A 12774-nucleotide genomic window follows, 5' to 3' on the forward strand; every position below is an offset into this window, starting at 1 on the left:
TTTGTGTGTGTGTCTTTTAAAAATACATAAAACAAAAAATGTGGAGGAATGGATTCTTAATTATAACATGACCTGTAAAAGATACACAGCATGTATCTTAGTCAACAAGATTAGCAACTTCAGTGTCTTAAGTATATTTGTAATATTAGGAGCTAATAGTGTTATTAAAAATATTCTTTTAATTTTGCCTACATACAAGACTCACAAAATTTCCCCTTCTTGTGTTAAAAGTATGCACACATAACATTATGGCTAACTTTATGCATGGGAATACACAGAGGACTTTCCAGTCTATTCTTCATCTTCAAAAAAAAAACAGAGAGGCCCATTTTTAATTATTGAAAGGCTACTTGTACAAATATATTAACATAAAAATTAAAACTAGATGTTAAAAGGGATATAGGACAAGAAGATTTGGGTAAAATATTCTCATATAGGACATAAGTTTCTTCAAGATTATTCATGATTTTTGCAAACCATTAACTCTGTCAAGTAGTATAAACTATTTTAAGTTATTGGCTCACATTATTAATAGAACATTTATTTTTAAAGTTATTTTTGCACATGTGTGGGGTAGAGCATACATGTGTGGTATATACACATTAAACACATGTGTGCGAGGGTACACACATATAGAGGCCACAAAGACATTACATCTTTTGCTCTTTCAGTCTGCCTTACTCCTCGACAAGTTCTCTGTCTTGACCTGGGCCTAGGCTGACAGCCGGTTAGACCCAGTACTCATTACCCCTGCCCCCACAGCACTGGGGCCACAGAAAGCCTGGGTGGGCATGCCTGGCTTTTTCCATGGGTAAAATGGGATTGCAATTCAGGTCCTCAGGCTCGGACAGTGAGCAATCCTTACCCACCGAGGCACTGCCCAAGCCTCTCTTGTCTTCATTTGTAATAAACATTCATACAGTGTTAATTATTACAAACTGTTGTTTAATAATACATTATTACAATATAGCCTTTATGCTTCAAATCTTTGTATGCAGTCATACTTACAAATATATGTACATACATACATTGAAGTGTGTAACAACTGTAATTCAGAAGGACACAGCACCACAGGGTGCACATGAATAGTGGGTGTGGTGGTGAGAACAAGAATGTCCCCCATAGGCTCATATATTTGAATGCTTAGTCACCAGGGAGTGCCACTCCTTGAGAGGGATTAGGAGGTGAGGTGAGGGCTGGCTTGCGTAGGTATGGCCTGGCTGGAGGAGGTGTGTCACGGGGCGTGCTTTGACGTTTCTTGTCGTTGTCTGCTTTCTCTTCCTTTTTGATATTAACTGTCTGTAATTTAATAAATAAACACAATGGTGTGCATATAAAATTGTATGTGTCCTTGCTAGTTTTATGTCAAATTGACACAAACTAGAGTCATCTGAGAGGAGGGAGCCTCAATTAAGAAAATAACTATAAAATCCAGATGTAAGGATTTTTTTTTTTAAATCAGTGATTAGTGGGGGAGGACTCAGCCCATTGTGGGTGGTTCTGTCCCTAGGCTGGTGGTCCTGGGATCTACAAGAAAGCAGGCTGAGCAAGCCATGGAGAGCAAGCCAGTAGGCAGCACCCCTCCATGTTCTCTGCATCCTGCCTCCAGGTTCCTGCCCTGTTTGAGTTCCTGTCCTGACCTCCTTCAGTGATGAACGGTGATGTGGAAGCACAGGCCTAATAAACCCTTTCCTGCCTACATTGCTTTTGACATGGTATTTTATCCCAATGCTAGAAACTGAAAACTAAGACAGTGCATATATATAAAAAGAGCACGTGCCAACATTGCATATCAAATAAACTACTTTCAAAGCAAATGTACAAAATAAAACCAATTGCATTTCTATTCAGACTTACTTCAGTTTCCCAAAAAGAAATCCTTGAACTTCATCTGCTTCAGTCTCATTTTCTATAGCAGTATCAGTCGTAGCTACATTAAAGGAAAAATAAGCATTTGTAGGCTGAGAAATGAACACGAAACTCTCAATATAATAAATTCTATTTGTTTTCTTTCATGCACATTTCTTTCATGCACAAGGTTAACATATGCATGTGAATTTACTATAATCCTAAATGAGTATGTACTTTTTAAAAATGGGCTTAGATCATTACATACTTCATAACTACAATGAATGTTATATAAATTACTTTGTAGCAACTTTCTATTTTATATGCCAAAAATGATAAGAAATAGGACCCACAGAAAATCATGGTTTATGCTTTCAGGTCTCATGTTAGATCCATACCCTAATAATTGTGAGTTTTTGCACAATTCAAGCAATCTTAAAGATAGTCAAGGAATCTTTAGAACGACACTATGACCTCTCAAAAACAATGGTATATTATGTAATCCTCATTTCCTATCTTCTACCAAACAGTGCTGGGGTGGAATGAGGGTGGCTGTAAGGGCTTGCCCTTCATCTCGTATTACACAGGGCAGTTATGCTCTCTCCTGTCTGTGGAAGCTCTGCGTGCCGACTCTACGCAGAAATGCAAGACGCTCACTCGGATTTAGTCATGTGCTAGCAAAGTATCGGCTGCACTCAATCACCAGATACAATCAAATTTGTTGTCTCCCGTGATTTCTGCTGGGATAGATACCAGGAAAGACACTAATGGTAAATACCACATTCGATGGGAAATGAGGAAGACAGATAACGTTAGTAAAGTAAGCGAAGCGTCTCCGAGCAAAGGCACAGAAATGTGTGGGTTGGAAAGGGACAAGCAGACCCTGAACAGAGAGAAACTCTAACTCTCCCAGATGAGGAGACCCCGGCAGTCAGCTGCTGGGAAGTGACGGTCAGTTTTCTTGAAGGGTGTAAGTGGATGCTATTCTAGTAGACGGTCATACATTCAGAATGCCTGGGAATGCACACTGTTCTTCCTCTTCTGCTTTAAAGAGAACACAACTGGGGTGCATAGACAAGGAGGTGTGTGTCTGCAAGAGTTGGGGAATGAGATGAATATAATCAAAGCATGGTCCATGGAATTCCCAAAAAAACTAACCAAGTTTTATTTTTAGTGTTTTGTTTTTTAAAGAATGTCCTGAGTGCTCTGTCACAGATGAAATATCTGTATCAACACACCTCCAATTCAAGGTGCAGTAAACAGTGTCGAGCGGGGGAGGGAAGACTGTAAGAGCTGCAGATGAGGAGTGCTAGGAACCCTCAGCTCTGAACAGGACATGGCTGTCACACACAGGAACTCTACGGAGCCTGTAGTCACCCATACAAGAGGAAGCTAGTCAGATGTGCCAGCACGTCTCACCCCGAGCTCACAGCTCTTTGTGATGGATGGCTTGCTGAGTGATGGTCACTTTTCTTTAAGGGGGAATGACTGTTAGTAAGTTGTCTACCATTCCCTAGCAGATGACATCACACTCACGTGTGCAGGCATAACGTTTTTGTACACTGCAAAGTTTACCCTTGTGTTACTCAAATGCTGATAGCTCTGCCCTTAAAGCTTGTTTCTATCTGAACACATCATTGTAATTTTATATATTTATATCAAGAATCTCCTGTCTCAAGTTTGTGTTAACAGTTCTTAGAATTTATTCTCTGCCTTGCCAATAAATGCTGATCATCCTATGGCTGGCAGAATAGAGAACAGTGTGGGATGTCCACCACCTGAGAGGGCAAGAGTGCGAGCAAGAGAGATCCAGATTCAGATCTGCCAGGACCTGGACCCATGAGGAAAGGGTCAGGAGAGAGATTGTGGAAACACACCTGGAGCAAATGTCTAAGTATTATTGGGATGGGATGGAAGGTAGCCAGATTAGTATAAAAGGTTAAGATAGATCATTTAGCCGCTCAACAATTTTTTGATGCTAATTATATATACTTAAAAAAATGTATTAGATATTTTCTTGATTTACATTTCAAATGCTATCCTGAAAGTTCCTTATACCCTCCCCCTGCCCCTGCTCCCTTACCCACCCACTCCCACTTCTTGGCCCTGGCATTCCCCTGTATGGGGCATATAAAGTTTGCAAGACCAAGGGGCTTCTCTTCCCAGTGATGGCCGACTAGGCCATCTTCTGCTACATATGCAGCTAGAGACACGAGCTCTGGGGGTACTGGTTAGTTCATATGGTTGTTCCACCTATCAGGTTGCAGACCCCTTCAGCTCCTTGGGTACTTTCTCTAGCTCCTCAACTGGGGGTCCTGTGTTCCATCCAATAGCTGACTGTGAGCATCCACTTCTGTATTTGCCAGGCACGGGCATAGCCTCACACGAGACAGCTATATCAGGGTCCTTTAAGCAAAATCTTGCTGACATATGCAATAGTGTCTGGGTTTGGTGGCTGATTATGGGATGGATCCCCAGGTTGGGCAGTCTCTGGGTGGTCCATCCTTTCATCTTAGCTCCAAACTTTGTCTCTGTAACACCTTCCATAGGTGTTTTGTTCCCTATTCTAAGGAGGAATTAAGTATCCACACTTTGGTCTTCCTTCTTGATTTTTTTGTGTTTTGCAAATTGTATCTTGGATATTCTAAGTTTCTGGGCTAATACCCACTTATCAGTGAGTGCATATCAAGTGACTTCTTCTGTGATTGGGTTACCTCACTCAGGATGATATTGAGGTATATCTTGAAATAAATCTTGATTTCTCTGTGTGGTTATTGGGAACTAGCATAAGCCACTGGATTAATTCACTGCTTACATTTATACTAAAATAATTACACATGTGCATGTGGGAGGTGCTAACAGATGGACACAGTGGGTTATAAACAAAAAGCAACAGATGTTGTCGAGTTAAGAGGAATGGGTGCTGGGGAAAGAGGGGAGATGAGCATGACAAAATACATTGTATATATATTAATAAAAATATCAATGAACACAAAAGAAGTCTTATTTAAACAGTTAAAACCTTACTTTTAATTTGGGTATCATCCAATGCTTTGTATTCTGTATCTTTAATTGCTAGCTCCACACCATAGCCAGATAAGTACATTTTTCTTGAGCTTGGTTTCTGTTCAGATATATTTATTTTAGAAAAAGAAGAAACATTTAGTTAAGTATCTTGCTTTACATTTATATAACTGCACCATGCCATATTAGGATACTACAGCAAATCACTAATACTGGAGACACATGTGTGTGTGTGTGTGTGTGTGCGCGTGCATGCCCCCTCCCAAGACAAAAAGCTTTTAGCCACTGGAAATGTTATTATAATTTGGGGGAACACTTATATTCTCTGCATACAGTCTATCAAAGAGCCAGAATTTTGTTGAGGACACGTTCCTAATAGAAAGTTAGCTTGATTCTTCAGTCTCGTTTGCTTCTCATTCGTTAGGTAGCTAGTTCCAGGACAGCCAGAGAGTGAGCAAAAATAAACAATGAAACGTTGAAACCAGACAGACAGACAGACAGACAACAAAGCACTCAGTGCTTAGTACTTTGGAAACCCTGCTCAGATCTTTTTTCAGATCTCTTAATGAATAAAGTATTACAAATGCCACAAATTAATGGCCTATCTGTAATACTCATATTATCAGGCTTTTGGTAGCTAGTTTTCTTCTGGGAAGGGGCAAATAGAAAATGTATCTCTAGAGATTCCTTCAATAAGCAAGGCAAATCATGCTTCATTCTGCAAGAGGCAACACAGATGAATACATATGGTTGTTAGAAGGAACTCTAAGTTTCCTTCATCCCAACTGAAACTCTGCTGGTGAGCTACAGCCACCAGCATGGGGCATGGGTTAGTTATTCCAGGTAGGAGGCTAGTTTTAATTAGTCTGCATGCACCACATTCTTAAAAGCGGTCATGTGCTTTGCCTAACGCAATGTGCACAGCGACAGCTCGATATGCCTGCATACCCCTTTCATCTTCCCTAATGCTTTTCTAAGGCTTAAAATCAAGTATATTAGCAGAGCACCTATCTCCTGGCCTTTTTTATTTCCAAATCAGAACATGTATGAATGACCTTTGGATACACAGCACTTAAAACCGCTGCTTACACTAAAATTTAACTCAGGAATGACGCAACGAAAGCATGTAGAGACTGAGTCATTTACAAATGCTCTGAGAGGAAAAAGCTGAAATGGTTTCAAGAGTGTTCAGTTACATACAGCTACCCCAAAACAACACGGCAGCTGGGGGGTTGGGAAACAGAAATTGTAAGGCCACAGATCTTGTCGGAGTTCATGAAGGAAATACAATTCCACATGACCAGTTTCTATTATCAGTATTACAAAGTTATTGGCTCCTGCATAATAAAAGAAAAATGTTTATTAAATTTCTGTGTACTTTCTTCTTTTGAACGGTATTAAAATCAAATTGAATTGTGGTTTAATAAGCCTGATGTGTAAACTGAAGCACTTGTAGGCCAAAAGAGGTAAGATAAATCTTCCTATCTCTTCTTCTCTCTCAAAAAGGCATCTGGTCAAAAAGAAGCATAAGGAAGTCAATTTTCATTAAAATCACATGTTGATCGATTTACACGACAGCTACTGTGAGCTTAGACGGTACCATTCATTAAGTAGAAGGTTATTATTTAATGGTACAAAGCATCCTCATGGACAATATGATCCAGTAGAAGTATATTTTTGTTTATATTCTCCAAAGAGTATTTAAGACAGAGATTCAACAGATGGGCATATCCTCTAGGGGACATATTAGTATCCCTTGGTGAACTTAAGATGAGTATATACTTTTATCTTCTACATCCAGTTTCTGCTAATGTGCCTCCTATCTCTGGCTGGTCCACCCAGGAGAGAGCTACATGCATAATGTGCTGATGCTATTATGGCAAAGTAAGGAAAGCGATGGAGAACTGTGGGTTTAAAGGAATCAGCTCTATAGAATGTGTGGTCCGCACACTCTACTCCCATCACTTGATCCTCTCCTAACTTCCTATTTCTATTGAAACACTTACACAAGGTACTATAGGTTCCTCACCACCTGCCACTAAATGTAGGTTTCTGAAAAAGGAACTGTTTCTATCTTACTGCTTTGTAAATAATGCTTGGCCTAGAGGCACATGAACCAATGACTTAAGTATGTTAATATTTACAAAACACATATGCATTCAATGGATCTAAGCTTCTGCTGTGTATTTTAATCTTTGTATGGATTGTAGATATTTAAAATATCTATATTCTAGTTTACCAAAAATTTTAAGATTATTTAACAAGATTTTCTCATTTCTAGTAAATAGCAGGGATTTCACTAAAATCATACAATAAAATTTAAAAATTGAGACTAGAGAGGAGACTGGAAAGACTTTTCAGTAATAAATACACAACGAACTAGGCATGCCTCCGGATGGCCTGTGACCACAGCTGCCACCCTGATTTTAAATGTAATTCTTAGAATAACTGAAGCGTTCTTTGAGGACCAGCATCCTGAGACAGGAAAGGAATGGTTGAAGCAGCCAGGTTCCGTTCATATCTCTCCTCCAGTAAGATGTTCTGAAAAGGCCTACGCTTCAACTGTTGTCAGCTTCAACAGTTCTTATAAATGTTTAACAGTAAATGTTACAGCAGCAACAAAGGAAAAAGCTTGAAACATGGCACCCATGGGTCACTAAGAAGCCGGCTGTGCATAAGAAAACTAAACTCTAAAAAGATACAGGGAAGGAGCAGCAGCTATTGGACCAGAATGCTGCCGGGATGGAAAGGTCACAGAAACCAAAACAATCAAGAAACCAAAGTGGCTTCTATACAAAAGATGAATAAAATTGGTAAACCTTTAGTCTGGGTCAGAAAAGAAGAGAAAACCACAAATTACTAATATTAGTAAACCAAACAAAAAAACAATGCAAAGATGTACCTGGATATAGTGGCGGAGAACATACAGGATTTTACCATTTTTTGATTTCTTAGACAATACTCTATGAAATTCAGCAAATGCTCTTGTACCAATTTCTGCATAGAGAATAATCACTGGTAAGTTCTCACTGCCTGTGGGAAACTTATGATCTCTTTCAAATAGGTAAGGCCTGGGCCTAAAATAAAAACAAAATACAAACTTTCAAAGGAAGTGAGAGTCAACAAGTGTATTGGATATACACCTTGATACTTGATATTTTCTGCTACCAAAGAATTCATAATGTCAATAACTATAGAAATAGGAAAGTAAAAATAAAAAGAAGAAATTTGGTTTATTCAAAACTGGTTATTAAAAATGCTTTAGTTTCCAGTATGGGCATTTTAATCAGTTAAAATTATATTTATTAGAATTACTTTCACTACAGTTCATATTCCCTAAAAACAGTTTCCAAATATGTAAAAGGCCATACTAAAGGATATCTTCATTAAAAATTAGCATTTAATACTAAGAACTATGAATGAGCTTCTTACAGACAGGTGGACAGGTGGACAGATGGACAGATGGACAGGTTCGGGAAGCATGGGAGTTCTGTAGGCTCGTAAAACCACTCCAAACAGTTCTGACAACTTATTTCCCAGGCACATGATGGATTATTTACACTTTCTAGTAAATTCTACCTTCACAAGTAAGGCTAGTTACCATCACTTACATACCCCTTTCAGTCTCTGAGGCACAAACAGGATGATACTAGGTGAAAAGGGGGCTCAGGTTCCATAGAAAGTAATCATTGCTTTAACCTACTATGTTTGGCAAGCTTTCCTTACACAGAAATATAGACATTTACACAGTGTCTGATAAATGTGCAAGGAAGTAAGGGATGGCAGACTCCTCCTCAAGCAGTGATAATAAAAAACTTCCTCAAAATTACTTGCAACATAGTTTTTTTCTTATTCTTAAAATGGGCTAAAAGACATAAAAAGCTTCATACAAACACGGATACAAACAGGATCGGATAACTTTGTCCAATATCTTAGAATATTAAAATTTCTATTCCAACTCTCTTCCCCACAAATCACTTCTCTTGATTCTCCCCACAATACTTTACCTTGAAACAGCCTTATTCAGCAACTTTTTAATTTCATTAATTTTACAGGTATACTTCGTATGTATAACCACAAATGCAGTACATCCCTCTGGAGGTGGCTCAGCAGCAGCAATCTATAACCCCAAAGATGATGATGTTACAATAGCTCATCATTAGGATATAACCCTAAAACTCAAATGCTACTTTAGTTGGAATAACTGATCTTTTACTATGAAGTTACTGTTCTAATTAAGGTAAATTATTTTCTGAGTAGAATTTAAGCAATAAGTAACAGAATAAACCTTGTCTCAGGAGACACATGCATTTAAGTTGTTCTGAATTCTATAAAAGTTTTATTATAAGCAGTTTTACTGGCAATGTGTCCTCATAGTTTCCTAACTCCAAGTAGATTATATTTCTTTTTTCAACCACAATCAATGACAGAAATGGTAATAAGATAACATATTATGGAATAAAATATACATTTGTTTTCAATCAATAATTCACTTTAAGTAGCTTAACATAAATCATGATATGCATCTTCATTAAGTGATGCTTGGGTATTTTTACCTGTTGGAACATCTGAATGGCTGGAGAGTATGCCCTTATAGAGAAGGCAAACTTTAGGAGATTGATGTGTATATTGTCTAAGAACTGTCCAGCTTTCTTCAGGATTAGGTTGTAGTAGGAATAATCTGATTCTACAAAGAGAGAAAGACATTAGCATTTCGCATTCAGTTTCCTGGCACACCCCACCTACAGAACCAACTGAATCAATGCCAAATCATCATATTTTAAGTTTGGGTAAGCTGCTACAGAAAACATTATTGTGTCTATTTCAGTGTTTTCTGAGCAACTAACAAGATAATTTTAAAATAATCTTGCCATTAAAGTCTACTGGGAAGATGTACTTCAAAATATTCCAACGTGTGGGTTACTACCCAGATGAGTTACAGATCCAATCTGCAGCTGAAAAAGACTGGCGGGCAGTAAAGCAAGCTGACCACCACTGGTAAGAAAGGACGTACACCATGTGGTTCAGTGAGCCAGTATAGTCAGCATGTCAACAACACTCCAAGATACACACCTCAAGTGTGACTTTCATCATGAACTCAAGTTTTGTCTATTAGAACCTAATAAACCATACATTTATGCCAATACAGTCAGCCATTGCCTCGTTCTCTTCAATCTTTAATGTCTTCAAAGTGTTAATGCTTGCCTCCATACTTCTACCATGCTCTGAGCACCCAGGCAATGGCAATGAACGCATCCTGAAACAGTCAGCTGAGATTCTAGGCTACTGAGGATTAGGAACTGAAGTGTTTGTAGCACACATTTTATGCACTTACAGACATGTAATGGCTTAGTTACCAAATACAATGTTTGTATGTCTGTGTATGCATGCATGCAAACACGTAGCAATCAGAGGCATCAGGAGCCTCCAGCTTCACTCCTCAGTTACCATCCATCCTTGTTCTGAAACAAGGTCTCTCAGAGTCCTTGACCTCACTAAGCAGGCTCTGCTGGCTAGCCAGGAAGTCAGGGGGTCCTCCTGTCTTTGAGATTATAACACAACACAGGCTTCTTTTTCACACGGGTTTTGGAATCAAACCTGGGTTCTCATGCTTCAGCAGAAAGAGGCTTTACTAACTGAGCAATTCCCCTAGTTCTAAAACTTAAATATTTTCTTACTCTCATTCTTTGGCATGTAAGTAACAAATTTACATATGTATGGATCATATGTTAGACAACACACCCAATTTCACTGGTAAAACTCAATTTCAAGTTAGCTTTCATCTTTAATAAATGGTAAAATTATTTGTAGGCCTAATTTGTTTTGAAATCAATTGCCTTTGACTTATTATTGGTTAAACATTTGGTTCTTTGGTTCTATACCTATTTTGCATGCCCACATGTTTGGCATCATGTAAAAATGTCCTGGATAAAAAGCAGTCACATCTAGAAGATGTTACAAGTCTGTGCTCCAAGCATTGCCCAGGCTGCCTTCTGTGTCCTCACAGCATGCAAAAATGCCTGACACTCACCCTGTCTTAGTGTGCACAGCTGGCTTGCTGCCTCCACCACATCATGAAGTATTGAGTGAATCCACCATGGTTACTCATCCCTGTGCTACCATCATTTATGCAGAGCCTCTTCATACAAACATAATGATTATTAAATAATGCTTTTCAGGAAAGTTAACCCTGAGGGGCCCAAAGAGGTCAGGGACTCCACAGGAATACCAATAGAGTCAACTAACCTGGATCCTTGGGGGCTCCTAGAGGCTGAATAACTAACCAAAGAGTGAGCTCAGGCTTTACCTAGGCCCCCTGCACATATGCAGCAGATGAGCAGCTTAGTCTTCATGTGGGTTTCCTAAACTACTGGAGCAGGCGCTGTTCAAGCCTGCTGCCTGCCTGCCTGCCTGCCTACGGATCCTGTGCCCCTAAACGGGCAGCCTTATCTGGTCTCAATGGGAGAGAATGCACCTAGTCCTGCAGTGACTTGATGTGCAGGGATGGGGGTGAGGAGGGGGTGGGTGGACACCCTAATGGGGGGGGTATCCTTCTCAAAAGAAAAGGGAAGGTGGAATTGGGGAAGGACCTGCATAAAGGAGTACTGCGAGGAGAGGAAGGGCTGATATTGGGTTGTAAAGTATATTAAATAAGTTTAGTAAAAATGTCTATGTTTTACAAGTATTTTACCTAAAATACTATCAAAAGTTTATCTGATCTCCTTATTTTTAGAATCTAAGTCAAGAACTGCTAAGCTTCAAAGTTGCTTAAGCCAAACAGACTGTGCAACAAATGAATACTTAAAACTAATTATTTTCCATTTACATTTGAGTAAAAATTAAACCATTTAATAAAAAGTTTTCTGTGTTTATATGGTTAAAGACTTAGCTTTTATGGGACTCTACATTCATATCGTCTATTTTATTTCAAAATAAAAACACAATCTTTCCTTTAGAATAACTAGCCCTATAGTTTCTGTGGCTATTGCCTAGATTCAATGGCCTCAACATTTTTATATTCTCTAATATATTATAATATAGATATATAGATATAGATATACATGTTAATAGATATACACATTTTGGCATATATAAAAGGATAATGATATGAAAACACATTATCTGACTTTTTAAGGGTAATTCTTGGAAATATCGTTAAGAGCTTAAAAGCAAAATACACAAGCAATAAAATTGCAGCAAGGCCAGTAAACATTTGTCCAAACTCACAGAATGTACAACACTACAGTCTAAGCAACAGACTTTAAATGATACTACTGTGTGAGTGGACTTGGGTGAGGAGCCGAGTAAGGAGGCTCGTCATGTGAGTGAGTGGAGGACACAGGAGAAATCTCTGTATGTTCCTCACTTCTGCTGTAGCCATAAAGCTCCTAAAACAAGAAAGACAATCCCACTGCAAAACTAATAGCTTATCAAAGAAATTAAGGTAAGTAACCCAGGAATTTTGATTTTTTCTTTAATATGCAAAAATTACTAATTATGTGAATTTTCCTACAGGTTTTATATCTTAGAAACAAATGCTTACAATAGATTCTTAGCATTTTTATTGCTATGATAAAACACAATGACCAAAGCAAAGTAGGAAATGGTTTATTTCAGTTTATATGTTCTGATCACAGTCCTTCATGAAGGGAAGTGTACTGGCTAGTTTTGTGTCAACTTGACACAGGGTAGAGTTATCACAGAGAATAGAGCTTCAGATAGGGAAATGCCTCCATGAGATCCAGCTGTAAGGCATTTTCTCAATTAGTGATCAAGAGGGAGGTCCCCTTGTGGGTGGGACCAACCCTGGGCTGGTGGTCTTGGTTCTATAAGAGAGCAGGCTGAGCAAGCCAGGGAAAGCAAGCCAGTAAAGAACATCCCTCCATGGCCTCTGCATCAGCT

General features: G+C 38.8%; 1 protein-coding gene across 2 annotated transcripts in view; it reads right to left on the reverse strand.

Moving 5' to 3' along the window:
* Uggt2 (UDP-glucose glycoprotein glucosyltransferase 2) overlaps positions 1 to 12774 on the reverse strand; it is a 123073-nt gene that overhangs the window by 102991 nt on the left and 7308 nt on the right. Inside the window, exons 3-7 of one of the 2 annotated variants that reach the window (XM_021203351.2) lie at positions 9429 to 9559; positions 8880 to 8992; positions 7775 to 7949; positions 4876 to 4972; positions 1858 to 1930 (exon numbers count right to left, since the gene is read on the reverse strand). In XM_021203351.2, coding sequence (XP_021059010.1) covers positions 1858 to 1930; positions 4876 to 4972; positions 7775 to 7949; positions 8880 to 8992; positions 9429 to 9559 — 589 coding nt within the window. Of the gene's footprint in view, positions 1 to 1857; positions 1931 to 4875; positions 4973 to 7774; positions 7950 to 8879; positions 8993 to 9428; positions 9560 to 12774 lie in introns of those variants that run through there. The other variant, XM_029541886.1, reaches the window with a different exon arrangement.

This window comes from Mus pahari, chromosome 8 (genome assembly GCF_900095145.1).
Source record: "Mus pahari chromosome 8, PAHARI_EIJ_v1.1, whole genome shotgun sequence".
Lineage (NCBI taxonomy): Eukaryota > Metazoa > Chordata > Mammalia > Rodentia > Muridae > Mus > Mus pahari.